This window comes from Podarcis erhardii, assembly GCF_964252035.2.
Source record: "Podarcis erhardii genome assembly, contig: HAP1_SCAFFOLD_197, whole genome shotgun sequence".
Taxonomy (NCBI): domain Eukaryota; kingdom Metazoa; phylum Chordata; class Lepidosauria; order Squamata; family Lacertidae; genus Podarcis; species Podarcis erhardii.
Window position 1 is genome coordinate 7805 of NW_028292929.1, and position 16098 is coordinate 23902.

Consider the following 16098-nt stretch of genomic DNA (forward strand, 5'->3'; position numbering starts at 1 on the left):
AATATTTGATGTCTGGCTGTGTTTTAATTTGTTGGAAGCCGCCCAGAGTGGCTAGAGTAACCCAGTCAGATGGGCAGCATATAAACAAACAAGCAAACAAATAAAATTAAATGCAGCGTAGGAGGGAGGCATGAGAGTCACAAAATGCAGGCATGCAGGAATCATTCGTGGATGCATTCTAGCCAAAGGTGAAATGCAATAAATATGGAAACAGGATTAAAATCAAAAATATACACCCCAAGTCTCTGGCTGTTACATCATTGTGATGGGTCAAGTGTCTCGGGCAGCATTCTTTGCAGCTTACACGGCTCAGACTCTTTGCCCTCAAATCCTTTAACCTGGCAACCCCATTTTCCTCCAGAAGCAGAAGGTCCAGTCACCTGGCTCTGTGTTGCCGGCACGGAGCTCCCGGCTTTGACCTTCGTAACCTGCAGTGATGGTAATTGGAAGACCTTCCTGGTGGTTTTTTGTAGCAGCTGAGACCAGAGCAGGGGGTCCATGCGTGGTCTCAAGGCACTGAAAAGAGAAAGAAGGGGAGAGGAAAGGATCAGCACCCAGCAGTCCATAAACCTGGTGAAGAAATATGTACTGTGTCTGGCCGTACTTACGTCATGCGAATGATCGTTTCCATTGCGGTGTGTAAGATGGTGAGTGATGCCATTGGCTCCTCTTTGATGACCTCCTGTGGTGGGGAAGCACACAGCATGTCAGGGAACTGGAGGCGCCATCCCTGCCACCACCACACCAAGCCCTGAGTTGTGCTCTCTATCCAGCCCACTTGACAACTTCTTTGCAATTGGCAAGTGGGTCCTCCTAGGGGAGGAGAGTGGGCTTCCTGGATCTGGGAATAAGATCCCTTTTTCTCCTGGGCAGAGCTCTACCGCATAAGAACAGCATAAGATCAGCCTTCTGGACCAGGCCAAGGGCCCATCTAGTCCAGCATCCTCACAGCATTCTCACAGTGGCCAACCAGACGTCTGTGAGAAACCAGGGAGCAGACCATGAGCCCAAGAGCCCTCTCCCCGCCTGTGGCTTCCAGCAACTATATTCAGAAACATTGCTTCCTTCCTCTGTGGAGGTAGAACATAGCAATCATGGCTGGGAGCCATTGACAGCCCTCTCCTCCTGGGAGAACCTAGCCTCTTTTACTTAGGCACTGGTGACATCCTGCTGAGGTTGCCACAATGTAGGGCTGCCTTTCAAGTGGGTTTGGAAACTTGAGTTGGAGCAGAACGAGACCACCCAGAAATGGTTTGGGGCCAGATGATCAGAACATGCAACCCAGAGCTAGACCTACACAGCTATTTTTAAGAAAAAACGCTCTGAAAAGAAACCCCAGGAGATTCCCCCTCTTTTTTTCTTTTTCTTTTTACTCACTGTGATGCAGAAGGTGAGCTCGTCTTTGTGGGGGAAGGTGACATTCGATTGCACAAGCGCCTTGGTTGTTAGAGTTGCTGCCTTCATAAAGCTCTTCTTCAAAGCCTCATTCTGAAAGGAGAAGGGATTTTATAAAATTGAGTTTGAATCAAAATCACAAGGAAACATAAAGCCACACTGACCCTAATCCTAATTCTAATCTTTACCCTAACACTAACCCAATCCAAAAACAAAAAATTCCTTCCAGTAGCACCTTAAAGACCAACTAAGTTAGTTCTAGGTATGAGCTTTCGTGTGCATGCACACTTCTTCAGATACCAATCCAAAAATTAACCCTAACCCAGAAGTGGTCTTGTTAGATAGTTAAATTCATGTTAAATTGCTGTTTTAGGGTTTCTTTAAAAAAAGTCTGGAACAGATTAATCCATTTTGCATTACCTTCTATGGGAAATAATAATAATAATAATAATAATAATAATAATAATAATAATAATTTATTATTTATACCCCGCCCATCTGGCTGGGCCTCCCCAGCCACTCTGGGCGGCTTCCATAAAAACCAAAAATACACTAAAATATCACACGTTAAAAACTTCCCTGAACAGGGCTGCCTTAAGATGTCTTCTGAATGTCAGGTAGTTGTTTATCGCTTTGCCATCTGCTGGAAGGGCGTTCCACAGGGCGGGGGCCACTACCGAGAAGGCCCTCTGCCTGGTTCCCTGTAGCTTTGCTTCTCGCAATGAGGGAACCGCCAGAAGGCCCTCGGCGCTGGACCTCAGCGTCCAGGCAGAATGATGGGGGTGGAGACGCTCCTTCAGGTATACTGGACCGAGGCCGTTTAGGGCTTTAAAGGTCAGCACCAACACTTTGAATTGTGCTCAGAAACATACTGGGAGCCAATGTAGGTCTTTCAAGACCGGTGTTATATGGTCTCGGCGGCCGCTCACAGTCACCAGTCTAGCTGCCGCATTCTGTAGTTTCCGAGTCACCTTCAAAGGTAGCCCCACGTAGAGTGCATTGCAGTAATCCAAGCGGGAGATAAGCAGAGCATGCACCACTCTGGCAAGGCAGTCCACAGGCAGATAGGGTCTCAGCCTGCGTACCAGATGGAGCTGGTACACAGCTGCCCTGGACACGGATTTAACCTGTGCCTTCATGGACAGCTGTGAGTCCAAAATGACTCCCAGGCTGCGCACCTGGTCCTTCAGGGGCATAGTTACCCCATTCAGGACCAAGGAATCCTCCACACCTGCCCGCCTCCTGTCCCCCAAAAACAGTACTTCTGTCTTGTCAGGATTCAACCCCAATCTGTTAGCCGCCATCCATCCTCCAACCGCCTCCAGACACTCACACAGGACCTTCACCGCCCTCACTGGTTCTGATTTAAAAGAGAGGTAGAGCTGGGTATCATCCGCATACTGATGAACACCCAGCCCAAACCTCCTGATGATCTCTCCCAGCGGCTGCATGTAAATGTTGAAAAGCATGGGGGAGAGGACAGAACCCTGAGGCACCCCACAAGTGAGAGCCCAGGGGTCTGAACACTCATCCCCCACCACCACTTTCTGAACACGGCCCAGGAGGAAGGAGCGGAACCACTGTATGACAGTGCCCCCAGCTCCCAGCCCCTCAAGACGGTCCAGAAGGATGTTATGGTCGATGGTATCAAACGCCGCTGAGAGATCCAGCAGAACTAGGAAACAGCTCTCACCTTTGTCCCTAGACCGCCGGAGATCATCAACCAGTGCGACCAAGGCAGTTTCAGTCCTGTGATGAGGCCTGAATCCCGACTGGAAGGGATCCAAATGGTCCGCTTCTTCCAGGCGTGCCTGGAGTTGTTCGGCAACCGCTCGCTCAATCACCTTGCCCAAGAATGGAAGATTTGAGACTGGGCGATAGTTGGCGAAAGCATGCCTTGGTTTGGAACTGTCAGGGGTTCAGGAGCAGAGGCACAGGGAAGAGAGGAGATGGAGAGCGAGGGGGAGGAATCCGAGGGGAGTGTAGGAGATGACAGTGGTCCGAGGGAATCCATGAGCCTCTCCAGCGAATCGGAGGATTCACAGAAGGGGGCGCCAGTGGCCAGGGGTAGGGGGTTCCCAAGGGGAACGCCCCAGGAGCAAGGGGGCAGCAGGGACTCCCAGAGCAGTAGTTGGAAATCAGGACCAGCTTCCCCACCAGAGCAGAGTGGGGGGAAAGAGTCCCAAGCATCGGGGCCAGTGCATTCCCCACCAGGGAGAGAAGACGAGACAGGGCTGACCACGCCTCCATCGGAGAGTCGGACAACGGGGGGGAGGTCAGATCCGGCCAGTGTCCCGGAAGGGGGGAGCAGTGACACAAGTAGTGTGACGGTTAGGAGAAAGGTCACTGGGTTGGTGCGAGAGGCAAGTTCAAATGTACAGGAGCGCGGGACAGCAGAGAATGAGGATTGGGAACCGGGTCCTAAAGCCCGCCGGAGGCAGGGGGAGGAGCTAAGCGACTCAGCGTCGGAAGAGTCCAGAAAGGGCAATGCCCCAGCAGGCAGAAGGACCCAGAGGAGGAGAGAGCAGCGCAAGAGGTGGAGCAGGGCTAGGATCTTAAACTGGTGTCAGGGGGGAGGAGACTCAGAACGGACTTCACCGATCTAGAGTTCAAGACATAGTGCTGCACGCTGTGGCTTTGAAATGGAAATTGGACTTTAATAAAGACTTTTGTACATTACCTCAGGCTAGCGTTGGTCCTCTGTGAGCTGGGACCTAGAGGCAGCTCTGACAGTAAGTCCCGTCTCCTTTTAAAACCTCGCAACGTGAGTGGACGCAGCGAGGGGCGAAGATTGGTGCTTCGCGAGCTCACGAAAGCAGGACAAAATGACTACCGAAGAGCAAATAGCAACCCTGCGAAACGCAGTGACACAACTTAACGCGGAAATATTAGCATCCAGGAAGAGGGAAGACGAAGCAGCTGCTGCCTGCCAGGATCTGCGAACCAGGTTGGAAGTGTTGACTAAACAGGGGCTACCGGTACCCAGACCAGAGGGGATTGGGCTGGGAAAGAGAGGAGGGAGCCTTGTGTCTCATTTCGATGGGAATCTGCAGCAGTATCCTAACTTCAGAGCAGACGTGGTTTATGCGCTAAAGTTGCTGGAGAAGGACTTTAGAGATGAGCAGGAGAAAGTAGGCTTCATAATAACTCATCTCCATGGAGAAGCTAAAGCGTGGTTGCGCAATCTCTGGAGAGATAAAGATCCAGCCCTCCAAAATGCGGATGCCTTCATTAAAGCGATGGATGCGTGCTTTTTATCAGAGATTGATGTAGATATCGCCAGAAAAGAGATACATGGATTGAAACAAGGCAGAGCCACTGTAAGGCAATATCACTCCCGCTTTTTTGCATTGGTCAACGCGCTGGGATGGGAAAAAAATTCAGCTGCCGTCAGGGACCTGTTCTGGGAGGGGTTGAACGGGGCTGTGAAAGACGAACTGCAAGAGCTCAGGGAGTTCATAGATCACAACTTGAAGTGGGGATTCATCCGGGAATCCAAAGCAGTGGGGGGCAGTCCTGTGTTCTTCGTGAAGAAAAAGGACACGCCCCAAAAGAGGCTTGTAGTTGATTACCGGGTCATAAATTCGAGGACGAAGCCCACGGCATTCCCCATGCCCAAGATCAACGACCTGCTGGCGACGGTGAGGAAGGGACGCATCTTCACCAAGTTGGATCTACATGGGGCGTACAATCTTATACGCATGCGGGAGGGCGACGAGTGGAAGACGGCCATGTTTACGCCCCGAGGCACCTATGAATATAGAGTTATGCCATTTGGTTTACAAAATGGCTCCCACTGCTTCCAAGCCTTCATGCATCATGTGTTAGCAGGGCTCCTCTACAAGAAGTGCGTCTGCTTCCTGGACGACATTCTGATCTTCTCGGAATCGCAGGAGGCCCACGAGAGAGATGTCAAGGAAGTCCTGCAGAGACTACGGGAGCACAGACTTTACGCCAAACTGGAGAAGTGCCAGTTCGACATGACGGAGGTGGATTTCCTGGGCTACAAGCTGTCCGACAAGGGACTAGACATGGACAGCGCCAAGGTCCGCTCGGTGCTGGACTGGAAAAGCCCGCGCAATCGGAAGGAGGTCCAGAAGTTTGTCGGCTTTGCCAACTTTTATCGCAAGTTTATCAAGGGTTTCGCTATGCAGACGGCGGCCATCACGGACACCCTCAGCTCCAAGAAGAAGAAGTTCATCTGGACGGAGCAGGCGGAGCAGTCCTTTCAGAAACTCAAGTGTCTCTTCGCGTCCGAAGAACAACTGCTACATGTGAACCCCAGCAAACCCATGAGGGTTGAGACGGATGCCTCCGACAGAGCCGTGGGGGCAGTCCTGTTGCAGCAAGATCCGCAAGGGGACTGGAGGCCGTGCGCTTTCTACTCCAGGAAACTCTGCAAATCGGAGCAGAACTACACCATCTGGGACAGAGAGTTGCTGGCCATTCATGCAGCCTTCAAGGCGTGGCGGCACTTCCTCATCGGAGCCAAACACACAGTGCAAGTTCACACGGACAATAAGAACCTGGAGTACTGGTGCACGGCGAGGTTCCTGAACCAGAGACACATCCGCTGGGCGGAGTTCTTTGCAGATTTCGACTTCAGGATTGAATATATCCTGGGAGACAACAACATCATGGCTGATGCGCTTTCCAGGAAGCCGCAGTATCTCGAGGAAGCAGCACCGGTGGCGGCCAAACACATTTTCGCACCTAAAGCGTGGGCATGCGCTTCGGCCACCGTGGACCTGGAAGCAATACGTCGCGCGCTGCGAACGGATTCCTTCGCACGTTCCAAGATGGAGGAAGTGCGCAGTGGCACAGCGAAGGACGACGAGTTCCAGATACGCGACAGATTGCTCATCCGCAAAGGGGCCATCTACGTGCCGGGAGACGACCTCCGCGCGAGAGTACTGCAACAGTTACACGACGCACCCAGTGCCGGACATTTTGGCAAGGACAAGACGGTGGAATTAGTAGCCAGGGACTTTTGGTGGCCCAAGATGCGGGGAGAAGTCGCGGATTACGTCACTAGGTGCAACACATGCCAAAGGGCCAAGCCAGTACACAGGCCTCCGGCGGGACTGTTGGAACCGCTACAGACCCCGCTCGAACCGTGGGAGAGGGTGGCCCTGGACTTTGTCACTGATCTGCCCAGCTCGAGGGGCAAAACAGCAGTACTCGTGGTCGTGGTCATGTTCACCAAGATGGCCCACTTCATTCCATGCGCGAAGGTGGCCACAGCGGAACAGACAGCCAAGCTGTTCATAGACCACGTATTCAAGGTGCACGGCCTACCGCGGTCTATCCTGTCCGACCGGGGGCGCCAGTTCATCTCGAGTTTCTGGCAAAAGCTGATGGGCATCCTGAACGTCAAGGTCAACCTAGCGTCAGCAAGACACCCGCAGACCAACGGACAAGCGGAGAGGGTCAACGCCATCATGCAGCAGTACCTGAGATGCTACGCGAACCAGCAGCCCTCGACCTGGGTGGACTACCTGCCGCTGGCCGAGTTTGCCTACAACAACACGAAACACGTGTCCACGGGGGTGACACCGTTCTTCGCCAACAATGGGCGGCATCCCAGAACCTTCCCGGGGTTAGAGAAAGAGGGGGAGGGGGAGCCGCAGGGAGCAGAGGCCTTGGCAGCGGAGTTACAGGAGGTCCACGAACAGCTCCGAAGGCAGTTAGAGCTAGCAAAACACGCCTACAAAGTGCAGGCAGACCGACACAGGAGAGTTGGGGAGGACATCCGGGTGGGGGACTGGGTCTGGTTAGCAGCCCAGGCAGTGCCAGCCAGATCGTTAGCTAAGAAGAAGCTTGGACACAAGCAGCTAGGCCCTTACCAAGTTGAGGCACAGATCAACCCAGTGGCCTTCCGGTTGACACTCCCGGAGGGATCCAGAATGCACCCGGTCTTTCATAGATCGGTGCTCACGCCCTACAAGGCACCTCACAGGTTCCAGGCGCCAGGGACAGCTCCTAGCCCGCTCAGAGAGGCACCCATGAAGGGGGGCTCGCCGAGGGCGGAGCTGCTCAACGAGGTCACAGAGATTTTGGACTCGAGATGGGGGGAAGAGGGGGTTGAATATCTCCTCGCCAGGGAAGGTACCCCGGCCAGCGCCAACAGCTGGGTACCGTACTATGCGGTAGAGGAGCACTACCTCAAGGACGAGTTCCACGCACTTTTCCCACACAGGCCCATGCCGGCAGATTATTTCGACGAATATCTTTTCACACCCACACTCTCAGCCAGCACTTTCCAGGGGACTAGCTCCCCAGAGGGATCGCTCTCAGGGTTTGGCACAGGCGGATCTTATTGGTGGGAAGATCAACCTGAGGTGGGCTGGCGCAGAGAACTGCTGAGAGGACCATTGCACGCAGTGTCATCCCAGGCGACAGGGGGAGAGGGGGTCATGGGCGAGTTGGGGGACGATCCAGGGTTCGAACACACCTCACAAGAGATGGAAGCAGAGGAGATCGCCATCGACGAGACCATGGAGGACTTTCCGGACTTTTCCAGCTGGCTGCACGCCATGGGGGAAGAACTGTATTCTGCACTCACCCCCACAACACTGGAGCACCCAGAACCCACTCCAGAAGAGGGGGAGGGGGAAGGGGGGGCTTCGAGGGGGGGATGGATGTCAGGGGTTCAGGAGCAGAGGCACAGGGAAGAGAGGAGATGGAGAGCGAGGGGGAGGAATCCGAGGGGAGTGTAGGAGATGACAGTGGTCCGAGGGATTCCATGAGCCTCTCCAGTGATTCGGAGGATTCACAGAAGGGGGCGCCAGTGGCCAGGGGTAGGGGGTTCCCAAGGGGAACGCCCCAGGAGCAAGGGGGCAGCAGGGACTCCCAGAGCAGTAGTTGGAAATCAGGACCAGCTTCCCCACCAGAGCGGAGTGGGGGGGAAGAGTCCCAAGCATCGGGGCCAGTGCATTCCCCACCAGGGAGAGAAGACGAGACAGGGCTGACCACGCCTCCATCAGAGAGTCGGACAACGGGGGGGAGGTCAGATCCGGCCAGTGTCCCGGAAGGGGGGAGCAGTGACACAAGTAGTGTGACGGTTAGGAGAAAGGTCACTGGGTTGGTGCGAGAGGCAAGTTCAAATGTACAGGAGCGCGGGACAGCAGAGAATGAGGATTGGGAACCGGGTCCTAAAGCCCGCCGGAGGCAGGGGGAGGAGCTAAGCGACTCAGCGTCGGAAGAGTCCAGAAAGGGCAATGCCCCAGCAGGCAGAAGGACCCAGAGGAGGAGAGAGCAGCGCAAGAGGTGGAGCAGGGCTAGGATCTTAAACTGGTGTCAGGGGGGAGGAGACTCAGAACGGACTTCACCGATCTAGAGTTCAAGACGTAGTGCTGCACGCTGTGGCTTTGAAATGGAAATTGGACTTTAATAAAGACTTTTGTACATTACCTCAGGCTAGCGTTGGTCCTCTGTGAGCTGGGACCTAGAGGCAGCTCTGACAGGAACGCTTTGGTTTCAGAATGGATTAAGTTTGAGAACCAAGGTACCACTGTAATGCCCCATCTGGTCCTAAGTGTGAAGCCAGTATACACCCCAGTCTACAACCCTTCGATGGATGAAGCCAAAAACCCTGCCCTAGGGCACAGTCTGAAGGCATGTGGTGCAAGGACCTTGATGGAGCTCAGGAGGTCTGCTCAGTGCCTGGATGGTGACCACGGGGGAAATGGTTGCACACCTCCTGGAGACGTATGACAGGAGAAAGGCAGAATATACCATATTTTTTCGAGTATAAGACACCCCCTATTTTGGGGGACTCCAAATTAAGAAAATGGGGGAAGGATTGCCCAGAGTTGCTGAGCTTTTCGGGGGGAGGATTACCCACAGTTGTTGAGCTATTTGGGGGAGGGGATTCCAAAAATTGCTCACCCGCTGAACCTATGCTGCCACTCACACATGTCGCAAAACCCACCTATTGTCTGTCCCTCGCCAGCAGAAACCGCCAATCGCCTTCCCAATTTCCGCAGCGACAGCCAATCAACACCACCCCTTGCCGCAGCCACCAATAACGCACCCAATAGCTGTTGACTATCTCCGGCTTGCAGCGGCAACCAAACCCACGTCCCCCCTATGCACTCTCTGTGTATAAGATGACCCTCATTTTTAAACATCATTTTTTAATAATAATAATAAAAACCCTCGTCTTATACACGGAAAAGTATGGTATAGCTGAGAGAACAAACAACAGGAGTCCGTGGGATAATCAGAGCCATACCTTCCTGCTGTTCTGGAATTGGAAGAGGAGCTCCTCTGTGATGAGGTCTATAAAAAGGGGGAGATCATCCTGCCGTGCCCCGGATGCCATTTGCCCGCAGCAAAGGATGACGGTGATACTGGCATTCGTCTCGCTAGTATTCTGGAGGGAAAGGATGGGGAAAGTGAGTTTGGGAACCTTAAGTGCAATTGGAGACAAATCACCATTTAGTTGGGACCTTTTAGCAGCTGGGAAAATATTAGTAGTCAGTAAGTTGTTGTGAGAAAGGTGGAGGGCACAAGGAGAAGGGGACAACAGAGGACGAGATGGCTGGACAGCGTTCTTGAAGCTACCAGCATGAGTTTGACCAAGCTGCGGGAGGCAGTGGAAGACAGGAGTGCCTGGCGTGCTCTGGTCCAGGGGGTCACGAAGAGTCGGACACGACTAAACGACTAAGCAACAACAACAAGTTGTTGTGCAGACTTACAAATTTTGTATTTTTTTTCCTCCAGGAAACTCAAACTGCAGGCAAGCCAGGGCTCCCCCACCCTATATATGTGCATCGGGTTCTTCCTGCCTAAATGTAGAGCCTGACATTTGACCCTATTGAATTTCATTTTGTTAGTTTGGGCCCAGTTCTCCAATCTGTTAAGGTTATCTTGAATCCCGATTCTGTCTTCTGTGGCATTGGCTACCCTTCCCAGTTTGGTGTCATCTGCAAATTTGATGAGCATCCCCTCAATTCCTTCATCCAAGTCTTTTATTTTAAAAAAACGTGGAACAACAACGGGCCAGGACAGAACCCTGTGACACCCCACTGGTCACTTTTTCCCCAGGATGATGAGGAACCATGAAGGTGTTCTCTTTGGGTTCGGTCAGTCAACCAGGGAGAAAGTGCAGGACAGTGTAGGGTAGACTGACCACTGGTGCTCTTTTCCATGGGAGCTGCTTTTTAAAAATTAAAATGAACCAGGTGGATCTGCTCATCTTCTCCATAGTGAGGGTTGGGAAATTTCCTTGGTCATTTACCAACTCACAGCAAAAATCCAGAGGTACCACACTCCTGGGTTTCATTTCTCTTGGATGGCAGAGCACAAGAGAGTTCAGGGCTGCGTTCAGATGTAACAATAAACCAGAGGGCATCAACATAGGTTGGCCTCTAGCTCCCATCAGCCTCAGCCAGCATGGCCAGAGGTCAGGAGGGATGGGAGTTGCAGTCTGTAGCATCTGAAGGGCACCATTTTGGTTACCTCTGTGATAAACTATGGTTTATTATTGTGTGAATGAGCCTTGGACTCATCGGCTCCTGCTCCCTTGAGGGAAGCTTGAGGGAAGTTAACTGAAAGTGGAAGGAAAAGGATCTGATCTCCTTCCAGCTGGGTTGGAGAATTGGAGAGTCGGGGGCACATGACCCCAAGGCCCCCTCAGGTTATGGAACTGTTAGATCCGCACGCAGTTACTATGCCTTGTGAGATAAGATGGCGCCCAGTACACTTCTGCTGCGCCGATGGACGTCTGTGCCGATAGAAAACTTGAGCTCCCTTAGCTCTCTTAGCAAAGTCCTTAGCAGAGTTTTGCAGCGGCAGAAACTGTTGCCTTGTGTGTGGATAATAAATCAGACTGAATGCAGGCTTCTTGCTAAACTCCAACAGTCTTTTAATGAGTAGAAAAACATCATAAATCAGCCCGGCGAAAGAGCAGACATCCTTTCGCCTCTCAGCCAAAAACGAAAGGAAACTCACACACAAAGAAAGATTCCCGTATGTGAACATAACCACGCCTCAGAATGTGAGACGTCACACAGAACTGTTTAACCCTGTAAGTTCTGATTCTCCTCACATGCCTTTGTAATAATTCGCTTAATTGACAAATATATGGAGGTGAACACAGAGAGCGACACTCAACTATGCTTTGCTTCAAGTAGACCTGTCGAAATGAATGGGCCTAGTCATCTTCATTAAATTCAGTGGGTCTACTCTAGAACATAGTTGAATGGGGCCAGCAGGCACTCCCGTAAGGCAGAAGAACCCTTGCACGAGAGCAAATTGGGCAGGGGGTGCAGCTGAAACCTCTCCCCTCTTTCTCTCTGCCTCTCCCAGCCTGCCGCCTGCCTTCTCTCTTGGGTTCTGCTCCCTCCCCTCAGTTGGAGAGGTGTCCCCTCTTCCAAACTCTAAGAGGTTCTTCATTCAAAGCTTTCTGACAGCAGAACACTCTCCCTTGGGAGGTTGTGGACTCTCCTTCGTTGGAGGTTGGATGGCCATCTCTCAGGGATGCTTAAGATTCCTGCATTGGAGGGGGTTGGACTAGATGACCCTTGGGGGTCCCCATTAGCTTCCACTATTGAAGAAATGCCAACCAACCATCTGACAACCAACCTAAAAACAGGGGTCAGTGTACTTTGGGGGGTGACCAATGGTTTCTAACGAATCTGTTTGTTTGACTGACTGACTGAGCCAAGGGATCAGATCAGATCTAGGATCTGGAGCCACAGAGACAGGACTGCTGGAGCCCACTTCAGAAGGATGACTGAGACATACCCACAGAGGAAGCTGTCTGGCTTCCATACTGAGAGCAGATCCAATTGCCTATTTGGAATGGTAAGGATCCCATCCCTTGAAAAAGAGCATGTTTGGAAATGGGGTAGGATTCGTTCTTTTCCAACATGCTTTGGTGTGGATGTAAAGAGCCGCTAAGGATCCAATCCACCAGGATCTTCGTCTAACCATTGGCCATGCTGTCAGGGGCTGATGGGAGTTCCAATTCAAAACACACGGATGGGGAAGGGGCACCAGGCTGGGGATGGCTGTACACTCTTGCTACGCTCCTTCCTCACTTCACACCCTTACCTCAGACGTCTCAGTATTCCTTGCAATGGCTGCGTGGCCGAAGTCCCGCACTGCCATCAGCACCTGTGAAATATGGGTGCTTGAAGCCACACCGATAGCCTCAGAAATTCCCTAGGGAGAATGAGGCACGTCAAACATGTCGTTTTCTTGATTGCAATTAGTGATAATAATAATAATAATAAATTTTATTTATATCCCGCCCTCCCCAGCCAAAGCTGGGCTCAGGGCGGCTAACAATTAAATAGTACAACATTCTAAAAACATTTCATTATAAAAATTAAATAAAATCAATTAAAATGAAATTGATGGCAACCATTAAGCTAAGCTGATCATGAGGGATGGAGGATAAATGTGATTCTGTAAGCAGATTCCTGTGAAATGTGGGGAACCAAATTTAAGAATGGAGAAATGAGACACTTAGAGAACCAAATTGAAGAGATCCTTTCATCCCGGATAATAATAGGGGTGGTTTGAAGAACGATATTTCTGTGGATTCTGATGTGAACTGACCAGACCACACCTCCCAGACTCGTGCAGCTTGCAACGCAAGGATGCCTTGCATTCTGACATTTTCAAATCTTGTGATACAGTTCTTGGCTTCATTAAATACTCAACTACATTAAAATGCATCATTTATTCCCTGGAAGTATTTGTAATCCACCGCTCACCCAAAGGCGCCAGAGCAGGAATATGCACCATCTAAACCAGGGTGCTCCAATTTCTCATACCAAGTGGGCCACAAGAGTAGTTCAGCACAGAACCTGTGGGCTGCACACTGACTTGTCGTGTGGGAGAGGGGAGCAAGGCCAAAATTTGACACACACGCCCCGGCCCACATGCTGCCTTCCCAAAGGTAGGCAGGTGAGGCGCTGGGTTTTGGGAAGGAGGCACGAGGCTCTGGCGGGACCTAGAGCCTTCCCACCTTCTTGCCAAAGGTGGGAAAGAGCTAACTGAGCACTCTAGGACCCTGACAGATCACACCTGCCTCCTTCCCCAAGCCCAGCACCTCCTTACCCAGCTTTGGAAAGGCAGTGCAAGGCCTACAAGTGTGTAGGGGTGCCTCCAAGCTTGCTGAGGGCTGCCAAGAAAGGCATTGAGGGCCACTTGCTGGCTGCTCTGATCTAACCCAAAACTAAACAAATCTGCCCAGATATGTTGAATGCTGAAAAGCAGTTGCTCCTGTAAGAGGCTTTGAGGGGGTGAGTGGATGGGCACAAAATCCTTGGAGGGAGGAAGGTCATGACCAATCCGGAAATCAGGACAGAGGGCTGGTGGGGTAATGTCAGGGACTGGCTGGATGAGTAAGAGTGGGGGACCCTGGATTGTGGTGGTGGGACACTGGGGAGCAGCCTGGGGAGGCGCTTGAATCAGGAGGGTTCAGAAGGAGGAGGCTCTTCCAGGAGAGTCTCCGTGTGAGCGCAGTCCCAGTCCCACTGGCTCTCCTCCCCCCTGACATCCCACACATTCACTCACCTCTCTGTCTGCTTCCTCTTCGAGAGGCAACCTCAGGAGTAAGTGCAGGTACTGGTGGACTGTCTCTGCGCTCCTGGAATCCCGCAGCTTGAGTCCATAGTATCTATAGAGGGCGTTCTAAGGGTTGGGGAAGGTTTGGGTGAGTCACAGGGAGGAGACCCCACCAGCTACATCAACTGCTTTTGGAAAACCAAAGAATTTCAATTTTACCGTCTGAAAATGTCGGGTAATACTAAATAATAATAATAGATTGCAAGTACTAGGCAATTGTTTTAATGATTTGTATGCAATTTTACACATCTTCTGAATTCCCAAGTCACGTTGCAACTCTTTAAAGGTAAAGGTAAAGGGACCCCTGACAATTAAGTCCAGTCGCAAACGACTCTGGGCTTAAAGCTCATCTCGCTTTAAGGCCGAGGGTGCCCGCATTTGTCCGCTTCCACAGACAGTTTTTCCAGGTCATGTGGCCAGCATGACTAAGCCGCTTCTGGCGAAACCAGAGCAGCACACGGAAATGCCGTTTAACTTCCAGCCGGAGCAGTACTGGCTTCAGCTGGGGAGGGTGGGATATAAATAAATTATTATTATTATTATTATTATTATTATTATTATTATTATTATTTACTTGCACTGTGTGCTTTTGAACTGCTAGGTGGGCAGGAGCTGGGACCGAACAACGGGAGCTCACCCCGTCGCAGGGATTCGAACCGCCGACCTTCCGATCGGCAAGCCCAAGCGGCACAGTGGTTTAACCCACAGTGCCACCCGCGTCCCTATTACAACTCTTTAGTACTCCTCATTTGGGGAATTTGAAAGTTGACAAGTTCAGCATGTCCTAATTGCTCTGCCTCCACTGTTGGAGGCAGGAATGCTTCTGAATACCAGTTGCTGGAAACCACAGGAAGGGGAGAGGGCTCTGTGTTCGAATTCTGCTTTCCAGTTTCCCATGGGCATCTGGTTGGCCACTGTGAGATAAGGATGCTGGTCTAACCCAGCAGCCTTGTCTTTCATTCTCATGACACACTTTTGTCCTAGATACGCTGACCCTAGGCTCTTCCCGCTTTTTAAGAGAACTAATACCTGCACCTGCAGCCTCTTACAGGTGTCCCCAGCCTCCCTCCACAGTAATGTGATTGGCTGTCACCGGTTTAAAAGGAAAGCCTGTCCAATAGTGGTGGAGTGGTGTAGATGAGTGTGGAGTCTTCTTTTGCCTCAAGGCGCAGGTACTCTGTCTGATTAGATGAACTGCTTCTGTAGATATTTGTATATATATTTAGCTCACAATAATAAATACTGCACTAAAGAACCTAGGACTCTGAGCTTTCTGCTAAAAGCGCCACGAGGAATTCGTGACAGGGTTATGGGCCCAGCACACTTCTACTGCGCATGAGTACAGGTGGCTGTTATCTAGCCGTGGGTGCTGGAGGGGAGCTGCAGCAATGGAGCAGTCCAGAGCTGGCGTGCTGCTGGAGAAGCTGACGGCCATGAACTACAGCATCTGGTCAGTCCGCATGCAACACTTCCTCAAGCGTGAGGGCCTGTGGAAAGTGGTGGAAGATCCACCGCAGCCCCCTGAGGAGGATGAAAAGGATGAGAAAGCCTTGGCTGTGATCATCCTTGGAATGGACGACAGCCAGCTAGTCTACGTAGCTGATAAGGTGACAGCAAGTGAGGCGTGGGATGCGCTCAAGCTGTCCATGTGCGAGAGACAGCTGGCTTGCTGATAACACTGACCAGGAGAACGTACTTGTCAGAGCTGCCCGAGGTCCCAGCTCACAGAGGACCAACGCCAGGTCGTCGTTATGTACAAAAGTCTTTATGAAAGTTCAGTTTCCATTTCAAAGCCGCAGCGCGCAGCTCTACGTCTTAAATATATGTATATATATATATATATATATGCATTTTTAACTCTCTGCATTCGGTCAACGCGCGTGCGTCCTGATCTTATATACATAAACATTTATACATATATATATATATATATAAGTGTATTTATATAAATAAATAAATAATAAATATATATATATTGATATAGATATATATATACTAATATATATATATATATGTATAAAGGTATGTATAATTATACCTTTACGGTATTATATATGCACGCATGTGCTATAATATTCTGTGTCTCTTGACTTAACGTGTTTGTACGTAATTTGTATT

The 16098-nt window shown here is 51.2% G+C and overlaps 1 protein-coding gene across 1 annotated transcript; it reads right to left on the reverse strand.

Annotated features, from left to right (window-relative positions):
• Positions 1 to 333: 333 nt before the first annotated feature.
• LOC309334345 (uncharacterized protein) lies at positions 334 to 14185 on the reverse strand (the record flags this gene model as incomplete). The annotated part of the gene is made up of 5 exons (XM_081882331.1): positions 13930 to 14185; positions 12457 to 12567; positions 9632 to 9772; positions 1378 to 1488; positions 334 to 516 (listed from the first exon to the last, which is right to left on the reverse strand). The coding sequence occupies exons 2-5, from the start codon at positions 12511 to 12513 to the stop codon at positions 334 to 336; spliced, it is 492 nt and encodes a 163-aa protein (XP_081738457.1). The 5' UTR covers positions 12514 to 12567; positions 13930 to 14185.
• Positions 14186 to 16098: the final 1913 nt, after the last annotated feature.